The following is a 13,587-nucleotide window of genomic DNA, read 5'->3' on the forward strand; positions in this document are numbered from 1 at the left end:
ATGTGGTATACTGCATCCGCTGTACCCAGTGTGGCTTCCTCTACATCGGGGAAACCAAGCGGAGACTCGGGGACTGCTTTGCAGAACACCTACGCTCGATTCGCAATAAACAACTGCACCTCCCAGTCGCGAACCATTTCAACTCCCCCTCCCATTCCTCAGACGACATGTCCATCCTGGGCCTCCTGCAGTGCCACAACGATGCCACCCGAAGGTTGCAGGAACAGCAACTCATATTCCGCTTGGGAGCCCTGCAGCCCAATGGTATCAATGTGGATTTCACAAGTTTCAAAATCTCCCCTCCCCCCACCGCATCCCAAAACCAGTCCAACTCGTCCCCGCCTCCCTAACCTGTTCTTCCTCCCACCTATCCCCTCCTCCCACCTCAAGCCGCACCTCCATCTCCTACCGACCAACCTCATCCCGCCCCCTTGACCTGTCCGTCCTCCCTGGACTGACCTATCCCCTTCCTAACTCCCTATCTACACTCACCTTTACTGGCTCCATCCCCGCCTCTTCGACCTGTTTGTTTCCTCTCCACCTATCTTCTCCTCTATCCCTCTTCTATCCGCCTCCCCCTCTCTCCCTATTTATTTCAAAACCCCCTTCCCCTCCCCCTTTTCTGATGAAGGGTCTAGGCCCGAGACGTCAGCCTCTCTGCTCCTATGATGCTGCTTGGCCTGCTGTGTTCATCCAGCCCTGCACCTTGTTGTCTCGGATTCTCCAGCATCTGCAGTTCCTACTATCTAAGATGGTGTTAACTCTTTAATCGGTTTGAAGGTTTTAATTGATTAGTATGTATATGTAAATCCCTGAATTCCTTTCAAGTCACCACCCTCATACTATCTCTCTCACTAACACGTGAGACTCCGAAAGCTTGTGATTTCAAATAAACCTGTTTGACCATAACCTGGTGACGTGTGATTTCTGACCTTGTCTACCCCAGTCCTACACTGGCACTGGCAGTAATGCCATGATCACAATGCAACTGACCAAAGACTGACACAGATAACATTTGTTTTGAATTCCAATCCCTAGACATCTTCCAAATGATCATTGCCTGAGTTGTATTGGTCTCTGACCCCCTCCTGTATTGGAACAATAGTGTCATGTTGCAATTCTCCAACCAGTATCACACCGCCCCCTTAACGACTGGCCCCGCCCTGTGGCAGCAACGGACACACCCCCCTCCAGTGATTGGCCCCTGCGACAGGCTCCGCACATCACGGGTAGGTCCCGCCCCCAAACCGGGGCTTTTGACGGGGTCATGTCCTCCCATTGGACAGCGCTGGCAGGAAGTCCCACCGCCTCCATGCACTTATTAGCATAACCCCCAATCCGCCGTTGTTATCGCTGATTGGTCGAAACCCTGCCTATCAGCGACGGGATGGCGTTTAGTCTGACGCCGACATTTCTATATGTATGATTGGTCAATACCCCTGTCAGTCAACCATTGGAGCTCCCTCATCGGTGAATTCACCTGCCTGTCAGTCACCGACGCGTCGCGATTGGTCTATGTTGGGAGGGCGGGACTAGTTTCAGGGCGGTTGGAGCGGGAGCGGGAGCCGGAGCCGGGCCTTCGCTGTACTTGCCCGGTTGGGGATGTGGGCGAGGCCGAGGCCTAGCCTCCAGGTGTTTGTGTCAGGCCCAAGCCACAGCTGGCTGCTCCTCGCCATGTCGTGGCCCAGCTCTGGAGCCCCGCTGTCGGGATGAGCGGCTGAGGCTCGGCCCCATGGCCCAGGAGAAGATGGAGCTGGAGCTCCCGCTCCCTGGCCCCGGCCCCGGCCCCGGGCCCTCGGCTTCCAGCGACGGCGGCCTCAGGAGATCCAATAGCGCGCCCATGATCAACGGCCTGAGGTAGGCCCAGGGCCCGGGCCCTGCTGCTGTCGTTATGGAAACAGGGCAGCTCTGGCGCACAGCAAGATCCCACTCGCAGCCAGTGCACAAGGCCCCTATTGGGAAGAGGAGGGAGTTTCAGGGTGGACTCCTCAGCAACATCATTCCCAATGAGGATCACACTCCTGCCTGTTGGATTTTGCTGCGTTCAAATTGGCTGCTCTGTTTCTCCCATTACAACAATGTCTAACTTCAAAAATACTCCACTGGCTGTGAAGTACTTTCAAACATCCCGAGTTTGAGAAGGATGTTAGAGAAATGTCGTTAACATTCTGGAGGTGTTGGTGAACGCTTGTTTTGTCTCCGATCTCCCCATGGCCTACAGGATGGTCGGTAGTAAACCTGAGAGACTGGACTCTTTGTCCACCTGGCTATTTCGCTGGTGGGGAGAACCAGGACAAGACTCCTATTCTTACAATCAGAGACAGGCTGTTCAGAGCTGATATCAGGAAGCTCTTCTTCACATAGAGGGTAGTGAAAACCTGGAACTCTCCCACAAATACAGCAAGTCAATTCAGATTGATAGATTGTTGTTGAAGGTATGAAGGTACTTCACAGAAATCTAGTTGGACACAATATGACATTGCACTGAGGGTGATATTGGGACAGGTGACAAGGAATCTTTAGAGCAGTGTGATGTGGGAGCACAAGTAGGCCATACACAGTCTCCTCCACCATTCAGTGAGATCATAGCTGATCTGAAAATCCTCAGATCCACTTTTCTGCCTTTTCCTGTAACTATTGATCACTTTACTGATTATGAATCTTTCTAAGAGGAGCTTAAGGGAGGAAGGATTAGTGGAAAGATTTATGAAACTTGTGGAACCGAGATTTTGTGAAGCACAAGAGACCAGAAGTGGACAGACACAAGGATTTTAAAGGTTTATGAGTAAGAGAGTTATAGACAGAAGATAGACAAAGGCATGGAATTCCTGAGAAGTTTCTACGACTATTACAAGACATGTAAAAGTCAAGAATGAGAAGCATCGCAGGGAAAGTGACAGTTTTGAATTTAAAGTTAGAATCCAGTGTGGATTGACTGAGCCCCATCCTTGTACTGATTGTTATGGATGTTCTGAATGAATGATTGAGACAGGAGGTGCTATGGTCAATGATGTTTACTGTTGAAATTGAGCAGTTTAACACAGATGAGAGAACATGAGTGTCTGAGGAACTAGAGAAAAGCATGGGAAGACCGGCTTATGAGGATCAGGAGACCAAAGATCTAATTCATTGACTTTCAGTTTTGTTTTTATTTATTCTTGGAATGTGGGGGTCACTGGCTATAGTAGCATTTATTGCCAAACCCAGCTGCCCTTGAGAAGGTTGTGGTGAACTGCCATCTTGAATCACTGCAGTCTTTGGGGTGTTTGAGCTTCAGGAAGAGGATCAGAGTGAAGGTTAAAAAATACGATCGAAGACTAGGAAAAAAATTGAACAGTTCAAACATCTGGTTTCAGTGATGGCAAAGGGTGGAATTATTGAAATAAAGCTGAAACAATGGATTAGCTATGGTTGGAGTATTTGGAAGAAGTGCAGTGGACTGTTGTGAGATAGCCAAAAAGTATCACTGAGATGGCATAGCGGAATCTACAAGACAGTTGTGGGTCTGGCCTTGTTAAATGGTGTGGCAAGTTGGGCAATGCTGAGATTGGATGCAGATACTGAGATGATTTTGTGAAATAATGAGAAATGCTGAATTCAGGAAATGGGATGTCAGGGCTCAGTAAAGAATGTAGGAACATCAAAGGAAGTGGTCAAGAAGAGATCAAAATGTTGTGGGACAGCGGGAGGAAATGTGTTGAAGTGAGTGATAGGATGGGCTGCTATGAAGATGACGAGTAAGACCAGACCGAATGATCTGGGTACCACTCCTTAGGAACGATCTATTGGTCTTGGACGGAGCACAACATAGGTTTACAAGAATGATACTTGAACTTCAGGGCTTAAGTTATGAAGAAATATTATACAAATTAGGTGTGTTTTCTCAGAATTTAGAAGTTTATGGGATAATCTCTTCAATATATTAACAGGAAAAGACAGGGTAATTGAGGATAAACTATTTTTACTCATTGGGGATTCTAGAACAATTGGGCATTGTCTGAGAGTTAAAGCAAGATTGTTCAGGAGAGATGTTAGGATGCACTTCAACACACAAAGGATGCTAGAGATTTGGAATTCTCTTCCACAAACATGAGTAATTTTAAATCTGAGATAAATTGTTTTTGTTAATCAAAGGCGTTAAGGAATATTGGCTAAGGTCAGATCTATGGAGTTGGGCCTCAGATCAGCCATGATTTCATTGACTGATGCAACAGGTTGAGCAGCTGAAAGACTAGCTTCTGTACCTATGTTCCTATGTGGTGGCAAGAGATTTGTATAAACACAACAGGATTGGAAGAAGAATCGATGATTGGCAGGAAGAAATAGAGAAGGCTGAACCCCCAGTATTCTGGCAACCACAAATGAAATGGGAGGAGGAAGAGACAGAATGAGGAGAACTGAGGAGGTGTAATGGTGTAGACAAAATTTGGCTCAGTGTCTCAGTCTGTGATGGCCCTAGAATATTGAGAGGTCATGGTAGAAGAATACTGAGTCTGCTAGATCTGGGAATGACTTATGAAGCAGTTCATAGAACATAGAACATAGAACATTACAGCGCAGTACAGGCCCTTCGGCCCTCGATGTTGCGCCGACCTGTGAAACCAATCTGAAGCCCATCTAACCTAAACTATTCCATTATCATCCATATGTTTATCCACTGACCATTTAAATGCCCTTAAAGTGGGCGAGTCTACTATTTTTGCAGGCAGGGCATTCCACACCCTTACTATTCTCTGAGTAAAGAACCTACCTCTGACATCTGTCCTATATCTATCACCCCTCAATTTAAAGCTATGTCCCCTCGTGCTAGCCATCACCATCCGAGGAAAAAGGCTCCCACTGTCCACCCTATCTAATCCTCTGATCATCTTGTATGTCTCTATCAAGTCACCTCTTAACCTTCTTCTCTCTAACGAAAACAGCCTCAAGACCCTCAGCCTTTCCTCATAAGACCTTCCCTCAATACCAGGCAACATCCTGGTAAATCTCCTCTGCACCCTTTCCAATGCTTCCACATCCTTCCTATAATGCGGTGACCAGAACTGTACGCAATACTCCAAGTGCGGCCGCACTAGAGTCTTGTACAGCTGCAACATGACCTCATGGCTCCGAAACTCAATCCCTCTACCAATAAAACCTAACACACTGTATGCCTTCTTAACAACGCTATCAACCTGGGTGGCAACTTTCAGTGATCTATGCACATGGACACCGAGATCTCTCTGCTCATCCACACTACCAAGAATCTTACCATTAGCCCAGTACTCTGTATTCCTGTTACTCCTTCCAAAGTGAATCACCTCACACTTTTCCGCATTAAACTCCATTTGCCACCTCTCAGCCCAGCTCTGCAGCTTATCTATGTCCCTCTGTAACCTGCAGCATCCTTCCGCACTATCCACAACTCCACCGAATTTGGTGTCATCCACAAATTTACTAACCCATCCTTCTACGCCCTCATCCAGGTCATTTATAAAAATGACAAACAGCAGTGGCCCCAAAACAGATCCTTGAGGTTCTGTGTCAAAAAGTGTATAGAATCCTAAGAGCATGGTGTTAAGGCCACTATTCGTCTTGAACTGTATTACTGGCCCAAACTAGTGTATAGGGTGCAATTTTAACATTTGTAAATGATACAAAACTTGGAACTGTGGGAGGATCATAAATTTTACTGGGGATGTAGACATTGTAGCTGAATAGGCAAACAAGTGGCAGATGAAATTTAATGGAACCAATGCATTTTGGTAAAAAGAACAAGGATCATGTGCGCAAGTTGTTGGAGGCGGCTGGACAGGTTACGAAAGTGGTTAGATAAGTGTACAGGATCCTCAGATTTATAGATAGGTACATAGAGAATAAAAGCATGGAAATTATGATAAAACTATATAAAATACTTGGTCAGCCTCAACTAGAGCATTGTGTTTGCATGTTAGGAAGGTCCAGAAATGGTTCATGAGAATGGATCCAGGGCTAAGGAATTTCAGTTATGCGGACAGATTTGAGACACTGGTACTTTAAGCTTGGAGAAGAGTAGATTAAGACGAAGGTCATTATACCTGAAACATTAACTCTGTTTCTCTCTCCATAGATGCTGTTGGAGCTTCTGAAGTTCTCCGACAATTTCTGTTTCATTTCAGATTTCCAGCATTTTGCATTTATGCTATGATTTTGTGATCTGTAATGTGGTGATAGGCCCTGGGACAGTCTTGGAGAGACATTTAATTATAGCACTGGAACCTATTTCAATACCTTTTTTGTACTCAGCAGGAGACTAATCAGAATGGGATTAATTTAGACAATTTCACTCTACTCAATCACCAACTCTGAATTGATTGCAGAGAGACAGATTCTTCTTGGGGCCGAGAAGATCAAGAAGAGTTGGCAAAAATGTTCAAAATCACGAAGGCTTTTGATAAAGTAAATGAGGAGAGAGTCTTTCTGCTGGGAGGAGAGTTGGTTTACAGAAGACATTGATTTAAAGTAATTGGAAAAAGAACGAGATGTGGACTTTATTTTTCTGCATCATGTTGTGATCTGGAATATGCTGCCTGAAAGGGCAGGGTACGAGATTCAGCAGGAACTTTCAATAGAGAACTGGATGACTAAATGAAAGGGAAAATACATAGGACTATAGGCAGAGAGCAGGAGAGACAGACTAATTGGATATTTTTCAAAGAATCAGCACAGGCATGATGGACTGAATGACCTCCTCTTGCTCTGCACCATTCTATATTTTCCAATGGTTGTATGAGGGAGTAAGCTGCAAATGATTGTTTGTGGGCTGACCAGCTTCATTGTCTCCATCCTGAGTTTGTCTCTTTGATGTTTAAAGTTAATGTAAAGAGTGATTTAGTGTAATTTGTCATTTTAAGGCAGTTTTTTGAACTTTCGAACCCAATGTTTATAGCTAGCAGTGCATCACTTGCTGTTTGTGATGTCAGAACTGCCAAGCTGCTGTATTGTTATGTAGCAATAATCTCCTTTTATATCACCTAACATCCTGAACTGGAGCAAGATGTGAGATGCTCGTAGGAGTGTCAGGAAAATGAAAACTGAGCTACAAAGGGAGTGAGTTACCAATTGTTGGGCTCTTGGAGGGACAGTTTTTGCAGTGAGTGAATTTGAAGGGTTTGAGGCCTGAAATTTTAGTGAAGGTATTACAGTAATGTGAAAGTACTTGAGGGTGGAGAGGTTGGAGGTGTTCACACTTGAGATTTCTGGTGAATGGGGACAGTAAGGACTGCAGATGCTGGAAACTAGAGGCAATAAATGTGAAACAAAAACAGAAGTTGCTGGAAAAGCTCAGCAGATTAAGCAGCATCTGTGAAGAAAAAAATCAGAGTTAACGTTTCAGATCCAGTGACCCTTCCTCAGAACGATAAATGTGGAGCTGGGAAAGCCCACACTAAAGTCAACACTAAAGCCCTGACGAAGGGCTTCAGTCCAAAGCATTGACTTCCCTGCTCCTCGGATGCTGTCTGACCTGCTGGGCTTTTACCGGTCCACATTTGTTGACTCTGGTGAATGGGGGTTTAGGCAGATGGTTTGGAGAGGGAGGTATAAGAACAGAGGGCAGATTAGTGTTTCAGATTGTAGGGTCAGATCGATTTGCTGTGGAGGTGAAGGGGTTGAGAGTAAAAGTGGAATGGTGACAGCAATACGGCAGAGGAAGTTGACGTCAAAGGAGTTTGATGGAGTTGAGGGGATAAAGATAGTTTTGCAGAGCATGGATTTCTGGCTGTTGAAGTTATAGCTTCTGATGGTGGGAGTGAAATGAGGGGCATGCCTAAGCAGTGTAATCAAGGGAAGCTTTGGAAGAGTCATGCTTGACAAATTTGCTGGAATTCTTTGAGGTGTACAAAGTGATTAGAGGTATAGATAGAGTAGACAGCCAGAGACTTTTTCCTAGGGTGGAGGTAGCTATTACGAGGGGGCATAATTTTAAAGTGAGTGGAGGTAGATATAGGGGAGACGTCAGAGGTAGGCTCTTTACTCAGAGAGCGGTTGGGGCATGGAATGCACTCCCGGAGAGGGTAGTGGAGTCGGCGTCATTCGGGGCATTTAAGCAGCTATTAGATAGGCATATGGATGATAGTATAAGGTAGAGGTGGAGGTTAAATAGACCTTAGGATTAGGGTAAAAGTTCGACACAACATTGTGGGCCGAAGGGCCTGTACTGTACTGTTCTATGTTCTATATAACTAGTGGATTTTGTGAAACGGAGCTAGGGGATGTGGTTTGTTTGGAGTTTCAGAAGGCTTTTGACAAAGTTCCACATAGAGATTAGTGTGTAAAATTTAAGCATGTGAGATTGGGGATACTATGTTGAGATGGATTATAAAAACTGGTTTGCAGACAGGAAACAAAAGTGTAGGAATAAATGGATCTTTTTCCAAGTGGCAGGCAGTGACTGGTGGGATACTACAGGGATCAGTGCTAGGACCCCAGCTATTCACAAATTATATTAATGATTTAGATAAGGGAACTAAGTGTAATATCCCCAGATTTGCAGATTACACAAAGCTGCATGGGGATCTGTGCTGTGAGGAAGATGCAGAAATGCTGAGATGAGGGAGGGTCACTGGACCCGAAATGTTAACTCTGTTTTTTCCTTCACAGATCCTGGCAGACCTGCTGAGCTTTTCTAGCAACTTTGTTTTTGTTCCTGATTTATAGCATCCACAGTTCTTTCGGTTTTTATGCTTCAGTGTGATTTGGATAAGTTGAGTGAGTGGGCAGTTGCACGAAAGATGTAGTATAATGTGGATTGCTGTGATATGGAATGGCTATGAATTGAGAGAGGGAAATGTGCAATGAGACCTGGGTGTGTTTGAGCACCAGTTGTTGAAGGTAAGCGTACAGGTACAGCAAATGGTATGTTGGTCTTCATAGCGAGGGGATTTGAGTACAGGAGCAGGGTTGTCTTGCTGCAATTATACAGGGCCGTGGTGAGACCACACCTGGAATATTGCATGTGGTTTTGGTCCCCTCATCTGAGGAATAATATTCTGACTATGGAGGGAGTGCAGTGAAGGTTTACCAGTCTGATTCTCGGGCTGGCAGACTGGGATATTAGGAGGTTGAATCGCCCAGAAAAATGAGAGGGAATCTCACAGAAACTTATAAAATTCTTAACAGGACTAAACTAGCTAGATGCAGGAAGGATGTTTCCGAAGGCAGGGGAGTCCAGAGCCATGGGTCACAATCTAAAGAAATGGGGTAAATCATTCAGAACTGAGATGAGGGGAGATTTCTTTATCCAGAGAGTAGTGATGCTGTGGAATTAACTGCCACAAAAAGAAATCAAGGCCAAAACATTGTATGATTTCAGGAAGGATTTAGATATAGCATTTGGGTCCAATTGGATCAAAGAAAACGAGGAAAATGTGGGAACATGCTATTGAGTTGGATAATCAGTTATAATCATAATGTCAGAAATCACATAACACCAGGTTATAATCCAACAGATTTATATGAAAACACAAGCTTTCAAAGCCTCACTCCTCCTCCAGGTGTTAGTGAGAGAGGTAGTATCAGACACAGAATTTATAAGTAAAGATCAAAGGGTCTTAGCACTGATGAGGATGTATTAAACAAACCCAAGATGCTGTTAAATCTATAAAGGGGTAGAAGGTTTTAATTGATTAAAATGTATATGTAAATCGCTGAATTCCTTTCAAGTTTCTGTACTGAGAGAATTAAATGTTTTATCAGTGTAAAGAAGAGGTGACATTTAAGGTCAGACAATGTATATTAAGTGTGAGGCCTACTTTAGAATCAGCATGTGTTTTAGTTTTTGGTCAGACTGGTTTTATTTCTAAAGTAGGAATTTATAAAATACCACACTGACTGACTTGTCTATAAATTGTGTGCTTTTTGAACAAAGTAGAATGTATCCACAAATACAAATTTACGTGTGTGTGTGTGTGTGTGTGTGTGTGTGTGTGTGTGTGTGTGTGTGCATATAGTGTGGTGGGGTCACCTGTAGTGCGACATGAACCCAAGTTCCTGGTTGAGGCCATTCTCATGGGGACTAAACTTGGCTATCAGCCTCTGCTCGGCGACTCTGCGTTGTTGTGTATCCCAAACTGCACCTTGGAGAACGTTTACCCGAAGCTCCAAGGCTGAATTTCATTGACCGCTGAAGTGTTCCCCCACTGGGAGGGAACATCCCTGTCTGGTGATTGTTGTGCGGTGTCCGTTCATCTGTTATCATAGCGCCTGCATAGTTTCACCAATATACCATGCCTCAGGGCATCCTTGCCTGCAGCATATGAGATAGACAACGTTGGCCGGGTAACATAAGTATCTGCCGTGTACGTGGTGGGTGGTGTTCCCACGTGTGATGGTAGTGGCCATGTCGATGATCTGACATGTCTTGCAGAGGTTACCATGACACGGTTGTATAGTGTTGTGGTCAATGTTGTCCTGAAGGCTGGGTAGTTTGCTGCAACCAATGGTCTGTTTAAGGTTTGGTGGTTGTTTGAAGGTGAGAAGTGGAGGTGTGGGGAAGATCTTGGCGAGGTGCTCGTCATCATCGATAATGTGTTGAAGCCTACAAAGAACATGGTGTAGTTTCTCCGCTCCCAGGAAGTACTGAACGGCAAGGGGTACCCTATTGGATGTATCCCATGTCTGTCCTCTGAGGAGGTCATTACGGTTTTTCGCTGCGGCACTTTGGAATTGGTGATCGATGAATTGAGCATCATATCCTGTTCCTATGGGGGCGTCCTTCAACACCTTCAGGTGTCTGTCTTATTCCTCCTCATCCAAACAGATTCTGTGTATGCATAGGGCTTGTTTGCAGGGGATGGCTGTTTTAATATGTTTAGGGTGGAAGCTGGAGAAGTGCATCATGAGGTTATCCATAGGTTTGTGGTAGAATGAGGTATTGAGGTGTCCGTCCTTGATGGAGATATGTGCGTCCAAGAATGAGATTGATTCTAAAGAGCAGTCCATGGTAAGTCTGACTGTGGGATGGAACTTGTTGATAACACTTTGTAGTTGTTTCAGTGGTTCCACGCCATGAGTCCAAAAGAAGAAAATGTCATCTGTGTATCTGGTGTGTGGCATTGGTTGGAGGTTCTGTGCAGCAAAGAAGTCTTGTTTGAACCTCACACGTGCACACACACGTGAATCTATGGGTTGAATTTGTATTTGCAGATACATTCTATTTTGTTCAAAAAACACACAATTTGTAGACAGTTGTCATGTCTGTAAATTCCTACTTTAGTAATAAAACCAGTCTGACTCCAAACCACAACAAAGATTCTAAACAAAGCCTCACATCTAACATGCATTGTGTGTCCTAAAATTTCACCCCTTCTGTACACTGATAAAACCTTTAGTTCTCTCAGGACAGTGACTTGAAAGGAATTTGAGAATTTGCATATACATGTTAAAACCTTCTAACCGATTAAAGATTTAACAGCAACATAGGTTTGTTTAATACCTTCTCATCAGTGGTGTGACCCTTTGATCTTCAACTTATAAATTCTGTGTCTGATACTCCCTCTCTCACTAACACCTGAAGAAGGAGCGAGGCTCCAAACGCTTGTGTTCTCAAATAAATCTGTTGGACTATAACCTCGTGTCGTGTGATTTCTGACCTTGTCCACCCCAGTCCAACACTGGCACCTCCACATCATGATCATAATGAGTGGTGGAGCAGGATAGCAGGACTGAAAGGCCTACTTGTGTTTTCTATGTAAGAGGTTGGAGATGGTTACAGAAATATTTTGGGATTCAAACATGAGGATCGGATTCTGTCTTGGCAATTTACCTATCTGGCTTGCTACTGTTCTTTAGGGAAAGTATCTGCATTCCTTACTTGGTCTGGCCTATGTGTGACTTCAGTTCCGCAGCGATATGCTTAACTCTTAACTGGTCTCTGGGGCAATTAGAGATGGTCACTAAATGCTAGTGATGTCCAGATCCTGTGAATGAATAAAGAAAATTGAAGTTTAACATGGCTGATTGGTGAGTGAATGCGACTTAGTGTAGGATCTGTTCTGAACAGATTTCACTTGAACATGTTGATTGGGGAAGTGTGAGTTTAGCAGTTTAATGCTGCTTTGGGAAAACATAATTGAAATTAAACTTGTTCTGACATCAGTGTCTGGTTTTGAGTTTGTTAAAAGGTCTACCTTTGTTTTTGTTCCAATTACATTTTTGTGAATGGTTTTGTTGATTTGAGTTCTGTCCCATTCAGCACCAATGGATAAAAGTGAATACAGAGTTCAATATCAGACTGCTGTAAACCAGACTTGAGTTGTTTTGGGCAACTTTGATCATTTTAAGGAATCAGAGTTAATTTCTCTGCCAGTTGATCAGCAAAATTAACCGGAGAAGGAGCTAGAGACACTTTTATCTTTGACAATATCTTTGACAAGATTGTTTTGATGTTGAATCTGAAGTTGATTCCTGTTCACATCTAACCCTAAGTAGTTCAGTATGGTGGGGAAACTTTTTTTCCTCTGGATGACTTAATGTTTAGGGTTCAGGTTTTGCTTTCTTTCAGGGTATTCTTTGTTTTAAGAAGTTGTTGACTTGAAATTGCAGGTAATTGATAAAAGCAGCTTATATTTATATAGCGCCTTTGATGAAAAGGAAACATCCCAAAATGTTTCTCAGGAGTATTATAATACAAGTATGGCACCCAGCCAGGTAAACGAGATGTTAGGGCAGTTGACCAAGATCTTGGTCAGTGAAGTAGGTTTCAAGACATGTCTTAAAGGAAGTAGGTGAGAGGGAGAGAGAAAGACAGAATTTGGATGTGAATATAGGAGAAATGGTTAGTAAGTTTGCAGATGCAGACTTTGCAGGTCTCCCTATTACAGGAAAGAACTTGAAAGGGTTCAGAAAAGCTTTACAAGCATGTTGCCAGGCTTGGAGGGTTGAGCTGCAGGGAGAGGCTGTATAGGCTGGGGCTATTTTTCCTGGAGGATTGGAGACTGAGGGGTGACCTTTATAGAATCATGAAGGGCATGGATAGGGTGAATAGCCAAGGTCTTTTTCCCAGGGTAGGTGAGAGGGGAAAGAAAGGGACAACTTTTTCACCTGACAGTGGTGTGTGTGTGGAATGAGCTGCCAGAGGAGGTGGTGGTAGCTGGTACTATTACAACATTTAAGAGGCATCAGGATAAGTATATGAATAGGAAAGGTTTGGAGGGATATGGGCCGAATGCTGATAAATGGGATTAGATTAATTTAGGATATCTGGTTGGCATGGACGAATTGGACCGAACGGTCCGTTTCCATACTGTGTATCTCTATGACTCTGAGTGTAACTAAGGAATTCCAAAGCTTAGGGGCTGTGGAAGTGAAGGCATGACCACCATTGATGGAGTGATTAAAGTCCACAATGTTCCACAGGCCAAAATTAGAGGAGATAAGCGATCTTGGAGAATGTGAGGGGATTATGGAGATTATAAAACGCAAATAGGATAAGAACCTCAAAATCTGGACACTTTTTGACTGGGAGACGATATAGTTCATAGAACACAGGTCATAAAGGAACCAGACTTGCTAAAGGCAGACTGCAGAGTTTGGGATGACATCAGGTATACAAAGGGTAGAATGTACAAG

At 44.0% G+C, this 13,587-nt stretch overlaps 1 protein-coding gene across 1 annotated transcript in view; it reads left to right on the plus strand.

Annotated features, from left to right (window-relative positions):
- Positions 1-1,532: 1,532 nt before the first annotated feature.
- Positions 1,533-13,587, plus strand: part of pabir2 (PABIR family member 2) — a 45,433-nt gene continuing 33,378 nt past the window's right edge. Inside the window, exon 1 of the mRNA XM_020521479.2 lies at positions 1,533-1,857. Within this exon, the coding sequence (XP_020377068.1) occupies positions 1,733-1,857 (125 nt within the window). The 5' untranslated portion in view covers positions 1,533-1,732. The remainder of the gene's footprint in view (positions 1,858-13,587) is intronic.

The sequence above is a fragment of the Rhincodon typus genome, chromosome 14 (genome assembly GCF_021869965.1).
Source record: "Rhincodon typus isolate 14 chromosome 14, sRhiTyp1.1, whole genome shotgun sequence".
In the NCBI taxonomy this organism is placed as follows: domain Eukaryota; kingdom Metazoa; phylum Chordata; class Chondrichthyes; order Orectolobiformes; family Rhincodontidae; genus Rhincodon; species Rhincodon typus.